The 13,836-nt window shown below is 41.8% G+C and overlaps 1 protein-coding gene across 1 annotated transcript in view; it reads right to left on the bottom strand.

The window, feature by feature from the left end:
- top3b (DNA topoisomerase III beta) overlaps positions 1-13,333 on the bottom strand; it is a 36,411-nt gene extending 23,078 nt beyond the window's left edge. Inside the window, exons 1-7 of the mRNA XM_035640952.2 lie at positions 13,029-13,333; positions 9,096-9,227; positions 8,246-8,352; positions 8,034-8,108; positions 6,955-7,151; positions 4,284-4,440; positions 4,085-4,198 (exon numbers count right to left, since the gene is read on the bottom strand). Of these exons, the coding sequence (XP_035496845.1) occupies positions 4,085-4,198; positions 4,284-4,440; positions 6,955-7,151; positions 8,034-8,108; positions 8,246-8,352; positions 9,096-9,227; positions 13,029-13,098 (852 nt within the window). The 5' untranslated portion in view covers positions 13,099-13,333. The remainder of the gene's footprint in view (positions 1-4,084; positions 4,199-4,283; positions 4,441-6,954; positions 7,152-8,033; positions 8,109-8,245; positions 8,353-9,095; positions 9,228-13,028) is intronic.
- Positions 13,334-13,836: the final 503 nt, after the last annotated feature.

The following is a 13,836-nucleotide window of genomic DNA, read 5'->3' as shown; positions in this document are numbered from 1 at the left end:
CACCTCGAGCCTTTTGTGTCTTTGCCACAAGGCGTCCAAGTGGAAGCTGTTCAGCCACCTCTGCAGGGGGTGCAGTGACAACAGTCCCTGGCCGACGGTTAGGCCCCACGGCCTGAGGTTGCGTAGAAGGAAAGTGAGCAGGCCCCCAGTTGGAAGCGGATAGGGCTCTCAGCAGGGTGGCCACTAGGCCGAGACTGTGGCCGAGGGCGGGCCCTGGGGGCCGATGCAGAACCCCTAACCCTGTGAGAGGGGGGAATATCTCTGTGTAGACCTGAGGACTGTCGCCTGGTCTGACTGGCTTGGACAGTCCGTTCGAGCAGCTGTAGAGCAGCGGAGCCAAACATCTCCCCTGGTTCCACTGGAACCTTACGGAGGGCGCTCCTACACGTCTCTGACGAGGGCTACTGCCAAGCCAAATCTGGCGGCGAGTCTGAACAAAAGTGGACATCAGACGCCCTAGTTCCCTTGACATGAAAGCAAAAGCCTGCAATGAAGCGTCACTGAGGCTGGTGGTGGACGTGTCACATTGGCTTGCTGCAGGGAAGCTGAGAGGGCAAGCATGAGATGCGAGAGAGAGACGCCGATACGACCCATGTGCGCCGATGTGTCGTAAGCCTTAGAGAGGAAGTCATCTGTGACCTGACATTGTGGTCTAGGGCACTTGGCATCTGGCCTCAGGGCCTCATCAGGGGAAACTATTAGGGACGCAATAGTCGGCTCAATAGCTGGCATTTGGTCAAGGCAGAATTTTGCCGCATCCCGCGCTACTGCTGTGCGAATGATGGACCTCATGGTGCCCATTTCCATCCCTTCCAAAGAGCTCTGAGCGGAGGAATGAGAGCCAGGTTTAGAGGCCTGGGAGGGCGCCTCATCCCCCAAGTCATGAAAGTGAGTGGCAGAAGCTGCCACTGATATAATATCCTCCTCCGGAACCAACTGAGGCATGGTTGGTTCGGGTGCAGTACCAGCATCAGAATGGAGGGACAGGAGGACAGACTTCATCTGGGCCAGCAGATTCACCTTAGAGGACAGTTTGTCAGATTTAGCTGTCTTCCTGGAGGGAGCACCTGCAGCCTCTGCGGCTTGCTGATTGGAACGAGTAGGCTGGGCTGGGCAGCATCATCCATGAAGCATTCCACCTCGGCCAGTCTAGCAGCTCTTACTGCACGAGGGATGTAACTGCAATTCATACATGGGTCTTCTGAGAGACCCTCCCTCAAATGTCCGAGGCCAAGACAAGAGGGGCAGAGGTCATCCTCGGGCTAGAGAGGAGCCATGCAGGTCCTACAAGCATGAGAGTCCATCGTAGTAGTGGCTTCTATAGTATGTTACAGTCTATGCAGTGAGAGGCGAGCGAAGACACTCTTCACTAGTACAGTAGCTGTCGATAATAGCAAACGTTCCACCAAGTTAGACTGAACGAGAGCACCTGAACCTGGGTGTTCACCTGAACAATCAACTAGACTGGACAGACACCATGGCACTCTACAAGAAGGGCCAGAGCAGACTGTACCTGCTCAGGAGACTCAGGTCCTTTGGAGTGCAGGGGGTGCTCCTCAAGACCTTCTTTGACACTGTGGTGTGTGTCTGCTGGAGCAGCAACATGTCAACAGCTGACAGGACTAGACAGACTGATCAGGAAGGCCAGCTCTGTCCTAGGATGCCCCTTGGACACAGTGCAGGTGGTGGGAGAGAGGAGGATGGTAGCAAAGCTATCATCAGTGATGGACACTGTCTCTGCACTGAACAGCTCCTTCAGTGACTGGCTCCTTCATCCTAAGTGTGTGAAGGAGCGGTACCGCAGGTCCTTCCTTCCTGCTGCTGTGAGACTGTATAACCAGCACTGCGCTCGCTCTCTCGCTCGCTCGCTCGCTCTCTCTCTCTCTCTCTCTCTCTCTCTCTCTCTCTCTCTCTCTCTCTCTCTCTCTCTCTCTCTCTCTCTCTCTCTCTCTCTCTCTCTCTCTCTCTCTCTCTCTCTCTCTCTCTCTCTCTCTCTCTCTCTCTCTCTCTCTCTCTCTCTCTCTCTCTCTCTCTCTCTCTCTCTCTCTCTCTCTCTCTCTCTCTGATGAACGACATGCAAGAGTTTTTGAATCAGTGGTGTTTCACCACGGCTGTGTGTTCAGTGACGGAGGGAGAGCTCATCTTTCACTCTGTGTTTATGACCTGATTTATTCTGGTTTTCTGTTATTTTGTTGTTGTGTGTTTTTTTTTTTCTCTCTCATTTCATTTGTAGAGGACCGTGATGTTCTCTTGTAAATCTTAATAAACATTGTTTTTAAAAAAATCAAATCTCTCTCTCTCTCTCTCTTCACTCTGTGTTTATGACCTGATTCATTCTGGTTTTCTGTTATTTTGTTGTTGTGTTTTTTTTTTTTACTCATTTCATTTGTAGAGGACCGTGATGTTCTCTTGTAAAACTTAATAAACATTATTTTTATAAATATCAAAAAAAAAATCTCTCTCTCTCTCTCTCACACACACACACACACAGGACTCAACCACTCAATTCACAGATACATTTAAAGTGCAATAACTAACTGTGCAATATTTATATTTTATATTTGTAATATTCCATGTGCAACTATTGCTACTGCCCTGTATATAGTATTTATATACCTTTGTTTTTGTTTTTTATTTAATGTTATTTTTTTGTGCATTTCTTATATATTTTTCTGTCCACTTTGCTGCTGTAATGCCCGAATTTCCCCATTGTGGGACGAATAAAGGTATATCTTATCTTATCTTATCTTAATGCTTTGGTGAGAAGAGAGCGGAAACACTCTCTCCACCGACACAGTACGTCACACCTAGGGCAGAAGTAATCAATATATAGCCGGCACAGTGTGCTCGTGCAAGCGTCCAACCGAGTTAGACTGAGTGAGAACACTCTGCTAACCGTAAGAACTGGACACAAAACAATGTGTAATGCTTCACCGAGCGAACCCGCTCTCATTATCGTAACTAAGAATAACGAAGTGACACAAAGCCAGCTCGAGCGAAAACATTCTGCTAATCAGTGGAAAAACGATAAATGCAGTGAAAATGGAGTGCGGACACGTGTCACTGAAACAATATCAATATCTGCTAACTCCTGCTAGAATAGTATCAACTTTAATCGGTCTTACCGATTGAGAGAAGTGGTCTCACATTGGTGATGACCGAGGATCGGAGCGTCTGTCAGTCCGGGGGAAGAGCCGAACAGCGAACCCGCCAATTCCTCACTGGAAAAGGAAGAGCCTGTTGCAGCCTTTGGAGGGCAAGCAACCTGCAACTCCATCCGATGGGGTGACAAGGCTACAAGCGACGAGCTGAATAGTTTATAATTCAGCCAAAGCTAATGTTATCGCAGTAGCGTGCACTAACCTGCATAAGCGAGAAGATGAAAAGGAAACGATCTTGTGATGACACCGCAACTTATACCTGAGTCGGGGGGTCATCCAAGGTCACATGTGACTTTGTTGATATTAATATTCGACCTGCACATGCGCGAGACGGAAGATATCCCGTGTTAAGCACTTCCTCTGGCGGTCAGTAAGGATGTAATAGAACTTGTGAAAACAAAATACCTGGGGACTGGGCCAGGTATAGTTATAAAAATGGACTGCTTACAGGTAAATCTGTTTTATAAACTGGCAACAGGGACACCATTTTCACAGCTTTTATTAATACAAAGAAGTTAGTGAGATTTTGTTTCCATATTGATTTTCTTGTTAGATAGATAGTGATAACTCTGTTTAACTAGAGAGCTCTTCTTTTTATTTGTCACTTTTTATTTGTCACTTTGTGTTAAAAAGCATCTGTTAGCTCTGTTTCCACATTTAGTTTATCTCAATAGCTTTTTTTGAATTAATATATCTGATCTCATCAGAATAAATTACTTTCATTTACCAAATATATGTGGTTTTATTTTGCTTCCCTTTGTCCTTACGATCATAACATCATTAAATAGTCATTACATTTGAATAGTGATTATATCGAGTCCCTCTGCTATAACCGACATATAGCTCATGTATGAACACTTGACAATAATAACCAAAGTAAGTTAGGTTAGGTAAATTGGGCATAGTTAGGTTTCAGCTCTTACCTGTGCCTCCCTGGATGTTTTGGCCAGGTTTACAAACATCTGACCCACATCCCTGTCGAAGACCCTCACCCTGTTCCAGTCCAATGTCAGTAGATTGTCCTTTCGTTTGAACACCTGACAAAACACAGCATTTTTTTGTCACTATCGCACAGAAGCCAGGGATCGTTGACATGGTGTCAGAGTGAAGGTGGAGATTTACCTTTGCCTGGAGGATCCAGTAAGTCTCTGGTTTGAACGACTGGATCTTGTCATGGCGTTCCACACAGAAGCCTAGCGTGGGGGTCTGGCATGGTCCAAATGAGATCAAGGACGAGTCTAGATTGCCGTATTTTCCCTGAAAATACTTGGTCTGGAACCTGAAAAATATTTGACCCACAAAAGTCAGGTTTTCATTGTTGGATGGCATTACTAGCTCAGTGTTACCCTGAAAGAATCTGTTCATTATTTTTTTTATCTATGATAAGAATGACTACATAATCCTTGAGCTTTAGATGAGGGTGCACTCACACGTGGAATAGTGACTGCCCTCACACTATCCTGACATCAGAATTGCATTTGAAAATTTCGGTTATACTTTCCAAAACTGACAATCCATACCTCACACTGTTATTGGTCAGCTGTGAGAAGGTGGGAGAGGAGCTGTGGGTAAACCTGTCTCTACAGCTCTCCTTTTCCTTCTCTCAAGTGCTGCTGTTGCTTTTCAAGTTTACTAACTAGCACAACACTAGTTTTCTGGAGTCTCAATGACCAGCATGAGCAGTGATGTGACACTTGTACATGTTCCAAAGCTTTGGCCACCCATGGGTAGATTTAATATTTTATTTATTTTCAAATTGAAATGAAGAAAATACAACCTTATCGCAGAAGGACATTACAAATAAGCCCTTAGATAAATGTTAATACACGACTACGTTTATTAATGTAAAAAAAGAGCATGATAGACTCTGACTTCAAACCTCATGGTAACAATAAACAGCTAGGGGTTCCTTTGAGAACTTAGAGGAGTTGGATCTGAAATGAAGATAACTGATGCCTACAAAGCAGGGGAAGCTATAAAAACATATCAGTATTAGCAGCTTGAAATTTCCACGCTCTAGAATGTCATTAGGAAATGACAGCTAAAGGGAACTGAAAGACCAATAAAACATTCAGATAAAACTGCAGGTCTGCTGGACCAGTTGACCGAAGTACAACGGGGGAGCGGCACGAGGAAGTGCACGACTGGGCGGGGAGGGAGACCTGGGGGAGAAATGATGCTTATTTCAGTGAGCCATGCATTTGTCCTCAGCAAAACCCACTGGAGTGGTGGAAGTCCAACAGGCACCGGTACAAAAAACTGAACGCTCAGGATCAGCGTAATGCTGACACCTCTGTGCCAGCGGAGCACGTCTTCTCCGCATCGGGACTGATCATAAACAGAATATGTTCTCGCCTTTCTCTCGAACGCGTTGACATGCTCGTTTTCCTGAGCAAGAATTTTATTTATTGTGTTTTTTTTCCCGTTCATTTTACCATTACAAGCCTACAGCGTTTGTTCAACGTTAAGTCAAGTTAAGTGTGACCCGTAAATTTAATTACGTTTTTGTAAGGAAAATTTTTTGGAGTTATGAAAAATAAATCATTAAAGGATAACTGTGTCAAGTCAACTTCATTGTCAATTTCTGTGACTGTTTTGATTGAGAATAAGCATTACGTGTTGGGTAGGCTGTATTGCTGTGCATCGTTATTCCTTCAGAAAGATGCGTTGTGTTCTAAAAATAGATTTAAAAAAACGAGTACTCGATTGGCCCTCGAATTGATGCGATCCCTCGATCTTGGAATATACTGCTCGTGCCCATCCCTAGTTTGTCCACATCATTAACTGCATCACATGCTTGGAGAGATCGTGGTGTTCTCCATGAGATTGTCAATCTAATACATACAGTACTGTATGAGGCAGGAGCACCCATTTGGTGTCTTGTTGGGCGAGGCTGATCTGTACTGTTTTTACCTTTTTGTATTAAATAGTTAATTGGCTGCATATACAGCATTTCTCTTAATCTTAACAGAAACTCAAAGGACTGTAAACTATTCATCACATTCACCCATTCAACCATTCACTCACACATTCATACAGGGGCTCTATATATAGCACTTCTCTACTCATACATCCCATTCACACACTAATGGCACTAAGGGTCATTTTTTTCTGCTGTTATTTATCGTCCCCTGTTCTGTTTACTAAAAATTATTTGTGCATCACTTGCATGTCTACATATACATGTGGAAGAAACATTATAATAAATCCATGTCATTAAGTTGAACACTGATTTGTGGTTATTGTGATTCAACCTCTGTATCAAGAGCTAAGGTATTCAATTGAATACCAGCTGATTTTGTTTTAACTCAATGTTTTACTCATTTACTAGAAAATCAAACACTGAAATCAATTAGTGCTTGGATGGTCATTAACTCTCTTGGTCACTCAGAAATTCACATTGTCATATTTCTTCTTTGACAGATCAATTAAGCCAACATTGGCAAAAAACATTTGAAAACAAAAAGACCATTATTGTCCAATACTAAATATTCATAAATGTGCTTAGAACTATATATATTAACTCTCTTGGTCACTCAGAATTTCACATTGTCATATTTCTTCTTTGACAGATCAGTTAAGCCAACATTGGCAAAAAACATTTGAAAACAAAAAGACCATTATTGTCCAATACTAAATATTCATAAATGTGCTTAGAACTATATATATTGCTTTTATTTCTTCGAGCTTAAATAAATGCATGCATTAAATGCATTAAATTTCTCGGGTGTTTTGACCAGACGGCTACTGGAAATTTAGCACAAAGTAATTCTGGCTTTAGAGAGCAGTGTACCGGGTGAAAGCACAGCCGATGCGCAGGTCCAGCTCCTGTCGAGCATCCACCGACAAGGCTTCATTGCAGTTGGGTTCTCCAAGGCAGTTCATGGCATTCCAGATGTCAGTGTCAGTAATGGAGCTGAATTTGGCACGGTAAACACTCTGTTCTCTGGAATTCCCCTTGTTCATCACTGGCTGGATGGCGTCCAGTACCTTAGAGGCAAGAGCAGCACAAAGATCAAAACTGGCACAGTTATCACTTTCCGTGTAATCCCAGAATTTCCCTGATGGAAAACAAATCTCAGCACAGCTCCTCTATGGCTGCTACAAGTCTCTCAAATATCACGTGTAACTTCACCCAATACTCTGACTTCCTTCAACACAACAGCTGTATTTGCTCATTTATATTTGTGACACCCAGTTGTGATGAAGAGTGACTGTAATGTGAAAGAACATCGCTGCTGTACATTCACACGTAGTCAAATCAGAGAAGCCTGGATGCAGTTAAAGCTGCACAATGACTGCAATGTGAAAGGAGTCGCTCACAATGATGAAGCTACACAGAATCATTTGCAAGCCCCAAAGAGCCTTGTAGCTGTTTGGTTTTGGTTTTACAGCTTCAACATTAGTGTTTTGATTCTGTCTCATTATGACCATCAACCATGTTTTGAGCAGCAGAAGGCAGCTGTATTCAGTGAATAGAAAAATAAAAAAAATTAACTGATATACCCACTGTACAGCTTTGGTACGTTAACGTTCCTGTTGTGACTGGATCTCCGCCAGGTGTAAATGCAATCTGTGAAAAAAATGTATCTGCCCGACTAGTTGAAAGGTCACTTAAGTTGCTGGATCCTGCTAACAAAGATGTCCCCTCATACAGCAAAGGAAAAGGAAGAAGAGCTCACACAGAAGCATTGCTTCACCTGGACGCGTCATTGTTGGCTGACGGTCAGCCCATCTTAAATAATATACATATTGAGGAGCAATTACAACGCAGTCATAATCGAGAAAACAAGAATGTATTTAAAAACCAGGCGATAATGCAATGTGACAGATCACATGTTAATGTAAGTGTGTTAATGGGGCCTGAATTACCTCAAAACAGATGTTCTCGCCTTCTTTGTCACAGTCCAGCCATAAAACCACGTAGTCACAGCCTCTGCCTTCAACCTGACATGACACCAGAAACACAGGGCGAGCATCTTACATACAAGGCATGACACGCATACCTTCAGATGGTAAAACAGAATGCAGTATGCACCCATGTCTTGTAACAACCAATTACTGGGTCAACCTCTAAAACCTACCTGAAGGAACTTGACCATGTTGAGTTTGGGGTTGGCCTCCTTCTTTTCAGTGGGAGCTGTGCTAAAGAGTTCTGCAGGGTCCACCTTGTCCCAGTTATTGTACTTCCCTTGGAAAAAGAAGGACCAAGCTGTTTTAGTAAGAAATTCCAAGAAATCCAAATCATGAGTTTGGACGCTGGTGTTGAAACTCAAATAAACCCAAATGAAAGTGTAAATCTAATTTTTACATAAAGCAAGACATAGTGAGGCATCTAATGAGGAAGTTGACACTTTAAGATGTTGAGGAAACATATTTATAAAGCACTTTCCTAGTCATATAGCGCTTTACAGGTAAGTCACATTCACCCATTCACACATACAACTCTGATATTTTCCCGCGCATTTTTTCTGTCACATTCATACACATTCTTACACTGTCGGAAGAGCCTTCAGAGGCAATTTAGGGTTAAGTGTCTTGCTCAAGGACACAACTGCATGTGGACTGGCGGAAGCTGGGATCGAACCACCAACCTTTGGGTTGGTGGACACACAACTACCTGCTGAGCCACGGCCGGGTGTTGTGTACATCACTGCAGCAAGATGAGAAGTCAAACCACTAGCGGTCAAGAAAACTGTATGTGAAACTGTAAATGCTGGAGACAGCAGACAATTTGGTAACATAATTACCAATTGTCTGTATTGTCTTTTAACTTTTTGTTTTATTGAATTGCATTATGTTAAAACAGTGAATTTCATTATCTTTTTTTTTCTTTCTCTGAATATGAGAAGAGGTGGACAAAAATGTGAAACATTTTATACACTGCAAGGAAATGAGATCAGGAAAAATGAGATAGTGAGCAATGATACACACCGATGAAATCCAAACTCATCACGTGGCCACAAACAGATGTCATCTTGAAGCGTACACTTTGGCCCTGGAAGCTGCCGGTGTATTCGTGCACTGAGCATGCTCCATTGAGGCCCTTTCGACTTGTACAATTTCCTGAAACCCAACAAGAGCAGAGGATGTCGTAATCAGCCATTTGTCATTTCATGTTATTGACATTGTTAACATTTAAATGTATTTTTTGTACCAAAGTGTGAATACAATGCACTTAAACATAAGTGATCAATAGCAGAGTCATTTAACATTGTTCAAACTCTTGTGAAAATATCCCAGCCATTTCCTCTGTGACGCACAATTACTCTTCTTTGTGTTTATCTTTAAGGACACGTGAGCTCTTTTGTAAGATTTACTTCTTGGGTTCAGAGAGTCACCGACAGTGCAAGTCAGAAAGAATTGCAAGATGGACTGATGCATTCTTTCTTGGTATTGATCTTTTCATAGGATTTTGAAAATATAGCAATATTCCTATAAGTGATTTTGGGGATGAAACAGTGCTATCAGGTATGTTCTTAGTTGTGCACAAACTGTCTGTATTCAGGCATTAGGGATGAGAACCACATGTCTGGAACAGTTGTGACAAAAATAATATTTATTAGGGTTGAACAAATTCAAAAAAGGTAATCACTTTATTTTACAACTTTGGGTTTGGCAAGGTACTTTGTAATTATAAAAAAGATAAATGATTCTTTGTAAAGAGAAACTGGGCTCTGTTTTTGAGTCAGCGCACAACCACAGAACCTTTACAATGAATTCATTAAATTTGAATTGTTCATTTCCTGACCTTGGCAGCGCAAAGCGAGTCGTAGGTAGTTGCTCTTTTTCTAAACTTTTGAAACGCACTCAAAAACTTCACATAAAATGTCAATGAGTCTGATGTGGAGTAGAACAAGACGTCAGAGCGGTGGCGAGCAAGGCAGGAAGGTTAGAGCTCTGAGAGCAGTGTTCCTTTACCGGTAAGTGAGGGGCCTCCCTTGGTTACCCTGGCTTAATTCTACCGTCAAAAACATCCGCTCTGAATAAAATGGTTCTCTCAAGGCTGACTGCTAATGACAGGAATATGGACACAAACTATTGTGATGGGAACCAGTATTAACCCATTCACCCACACACGGACACACACATCAATCCAGACACACACATACATACACACATGTATATAAAAAGACAGATCAAGACACAGGTCAAAAACCAACTCTGAGTCAAAGGACCCATCAACGCGCTCAAGGCAAAAAACAGAAGCTTCATCACACCAAGCCATAAACTTCCAACATGAAAAAGCTGCAGGTAAGAGACCTGATGTGTACTAAAATGTGTGTGATGCGTTTGCAAGTTTCAGTATGAAACACTTGCCAGCCGTGTTGTCTGCCTATGATTTGATGAGGATTATGAGTCATGATGGACAAATAGAGGTAAAATCCACTGTGTGCCAGTGTCTCTTCATCTATACAAGTTTAAATGTGGACAGCTCTGTGAGACGACAAACAGACAAACACCAGACTTCACCGTACAGCTAACAAAGAGAAGTCACTCCACAGTCTTGGTTCTCTGTGTGCAGCTGCTGCGGGTCTTTCTGCTGTGCCTGCTGGCCCTCGACCAGTGTCCGGCCATCCCACTGGGCAGTCAGTGTGTTGACGAATCCTTCTGCACATACAGCCTTCAAGACTACTACAGTCAGCTGGTCAACCTTCCCAGCCACATAAACGAACGCAGCATCGCTACCTGGAGCTACGTGTGAGTGCACATCCTATATATCACTTGTAATTAAGCTACAACATTTGTGACTTTGTGCTCAACTGAAAAGATCCATCTGAGAGAGCCAGTGGGGGAAAGATTAGCTGATTAACAAGAATTAAAATGCAAAACATGGGTCGTGTTGGCATCTCAGATCTGTTGATCTGTTAATTAATTTCCAATTTCAGGATTTTTGATATTGTACCGATGGTCTGACAAAACTACAAATCGGAAATAGGAAGCCATTTCGACAGATGACATTCTACACTACAATTTTATTGGTATTCTATAGACCAAACAATTAACTGAATAATAAACAACAGAGGAATCAGTTATGAAAAGAATTATTTGCAGCTGTCTGGCATAAGATTCCACTTTGCATAATGTAGAGAAAAAAAATAATTTGCAGTAGGAGCAACTGACTGACTAAAGAGAAAAAGAAGTTATTTAATCAATTAATTAAAATACCATTCAAAAGATCAACTGTTTTGTTTGACCAATAGTCCAAAGATATGCAATTAACTACCATAGAAGACAGAACAGAGGAGCAAAATGACACATTTGAGAAGCTGGAAGCAGAAAGCCATTTGCATTTTTTGCTGCAACTTAAGATTCTTTTCATCTTTTATTAATCTCTCACCCACATCCAACATCTTCAAATGTCCTGTTTAATCAAACCAACAGTCCAAACTCCAACAACATTCACTTTACTATAAAAGTCACATATGAGGTTTTACAATCAATTCATGTTTTGTTTTCATAAAACACAGCGATTATCAAAGTTGTTGCATCGTTTCTAAAGCCGACGAGTGATGTTTGGTTTGTGACTTGAATCCAGCTTATTTATTTTATAAGCAAATAAGCTGTATTTAATGAATTTCTGTCAAGTGGCTGAGTAATCATCGACGTATCATCTCAGCACATGACTCTTGAATGACTTTGAATAAATCTCTTAAAATAAATATCAACACATTTATGAAAATGTACTATCAAATTTCTCTCAGATGACACCAATATATATGTTTATGAATTGCATGCAGTAGATCACATTCAACAATACAACCTTTAATCCATTACATGAAGAAGTCCAATGCTGATCAATTGACTTCTTCAGCTTAGAACATTCCGGCAGTTACAGTTATATATGAATACTAGTCACTTACGGAAAGCTAACTAAATGAAAGCCTGTCTCTGATCTCTCCCGCTCCCCATCTCTCATCAGGGAGAACATCGACTTGAACCGGGTGCCTCAGGTCATCCATGAGGCCAGCTGCCACACCAGCCACTCCTGCAGGGGGCTCGACAATGCTTTTGGTCTCGAGACCATCCCTGTGTCCCTGAGGATGCCTGTCCTCAGGAAAAACCCAAGCTGCTTCCCCACTGCCAGTTACTCTCTGGAGTTTGAGCTCATCACCATAGCTTGTATGTGTGCCATCTCCAGGCACAGCTGAACAGGACTGACTGACTGACTGCTCTAATGTCAATTTACAGGACATAGTGACCATAAAGAATGTGTGTTTGATCAGACAGAGCGCGTGGTAAAGATGTTTCTGAGAACATAGTTTCTGAAAAGAAAGTCCATTTCACTCACTGTTTTTTTTTTCCCAGTGGACACCGACAATGTCACCATTCAATTCATAGTACATGTTATTGAAGTTATTTTACACTAACTGCTATCTTGTGTCCATATGGAATATTCTGGCCATATTCTGGTCAGCTGGGGTCCAGTCTGTACAGATTTTATCCAGGCAGCTTATTAAATATTCTCCAATAAAACACACCACAGTGGTACACAGCACAGTTGTGTAACGTTTGAAGACGTTTTAACAACATGGTTCAAAACTATATGTATGTATAATTAACGTCGGGAGGTGCGTTCATCTAAACGTGTCACACAATAAAACATCTCAAACCCACATCTACATTATATATTATTGTCTCAAATTATGACTGCCCAAACAGTTCTTAACTTCTCACAGTAACAACGTTTCACTTATTTCAGTAACTTCACTGACACTGCATCAATAAAGGCGCTGTACTCTGCCACAAAGCGAAACATTATAAGTTGCCTTTAGCCAGGGTTTGTTAAATTGCTCGTTAAATTCCTATCGTTAAATTAAGATTTCAAACTATAAGGCGCGTTAACAGATATATATCCGTACCCACCTTTGGAGAGGATTTTGGCAATGGACTGAGCCAGCGATGGTTTCTCTGCCACCATCAAAACAGTCCTCATTTTGAAACGCTGCCAGTTCCTCCAATTACCAGTCGGTCAGCTCACAGTGGCAGAGTTAGTGGTGTTAGTGGTGCTGCTGTTGTCTCACTAACTTACACCTGGTCAATAAGTGCAACCAAAAACCGCTTATTTGCAAATAACTGTTTGCTAATAGTGAATTTCATAAACCCAATGAGGCCATGACAGTTCTATTTTCTTCCGGTTCTTCTTCTTCTTCTTCTTCTTCTTCTTCTTTATTTCCGGTAGTTTGGATGCCTAAGGGCACATTGCTGCCATCCACAGGGCATACTGCGGTAAAGTAAGCCGTTATTCGTTTCTCCGTCGTCAAACCAACCTTACCTGAAAAGAGGGCATTAAGTATTAACTTTACACGAGCACACCCCGTCAAATACAACTAATCAAATTGCGTGGAAAATGTATTTGTGTGTCCACGTCCGGTTTTCAGCTTCCAGAATAAAGTGTTACACAACCATGCCCATATACCAAATAAATATGAGAATAAGATAAATTGCATAACATTCACAGAACTTTTCACTGTGGCACTTCAGAATAAAAGCTCTTTAAAAATACAGCTTACTATACACTAAAATTAAGAATATATAAAAAATATACAGAAATAAAATTGTGTGTCCAATCGCTAATTTCCACTTCAGATACCTTCATTAGGACCTCAGGTGTCTTCTCAAAAAACTGAAAGAAGTTTTCATTGTGGAATTTCGAAATAAAACGCCTTTCAAA

The sequence above is a fragment of the Scophthalmus maximus genome, chromosome 19 (genome assembly GCF_022379125.1).
Source record: "Scophthalmus maximus strain ysfricsl-2021 chromosome 19, ASM2237912v1, whole genome shotgun sequence".
Taxonomy (NCBI): Eukaryota; Metazoa; Chordata; class Actinopteri; order Pleuronectiformes; family Scophthalmidae; genus Scophthalmus; species Scophthalmus maximus.
The sequence above is the reverse complement of the archived record's forward strand: the minus strand, read 5'-3'. Positions and strand labels throughout refer to the sequence as shown.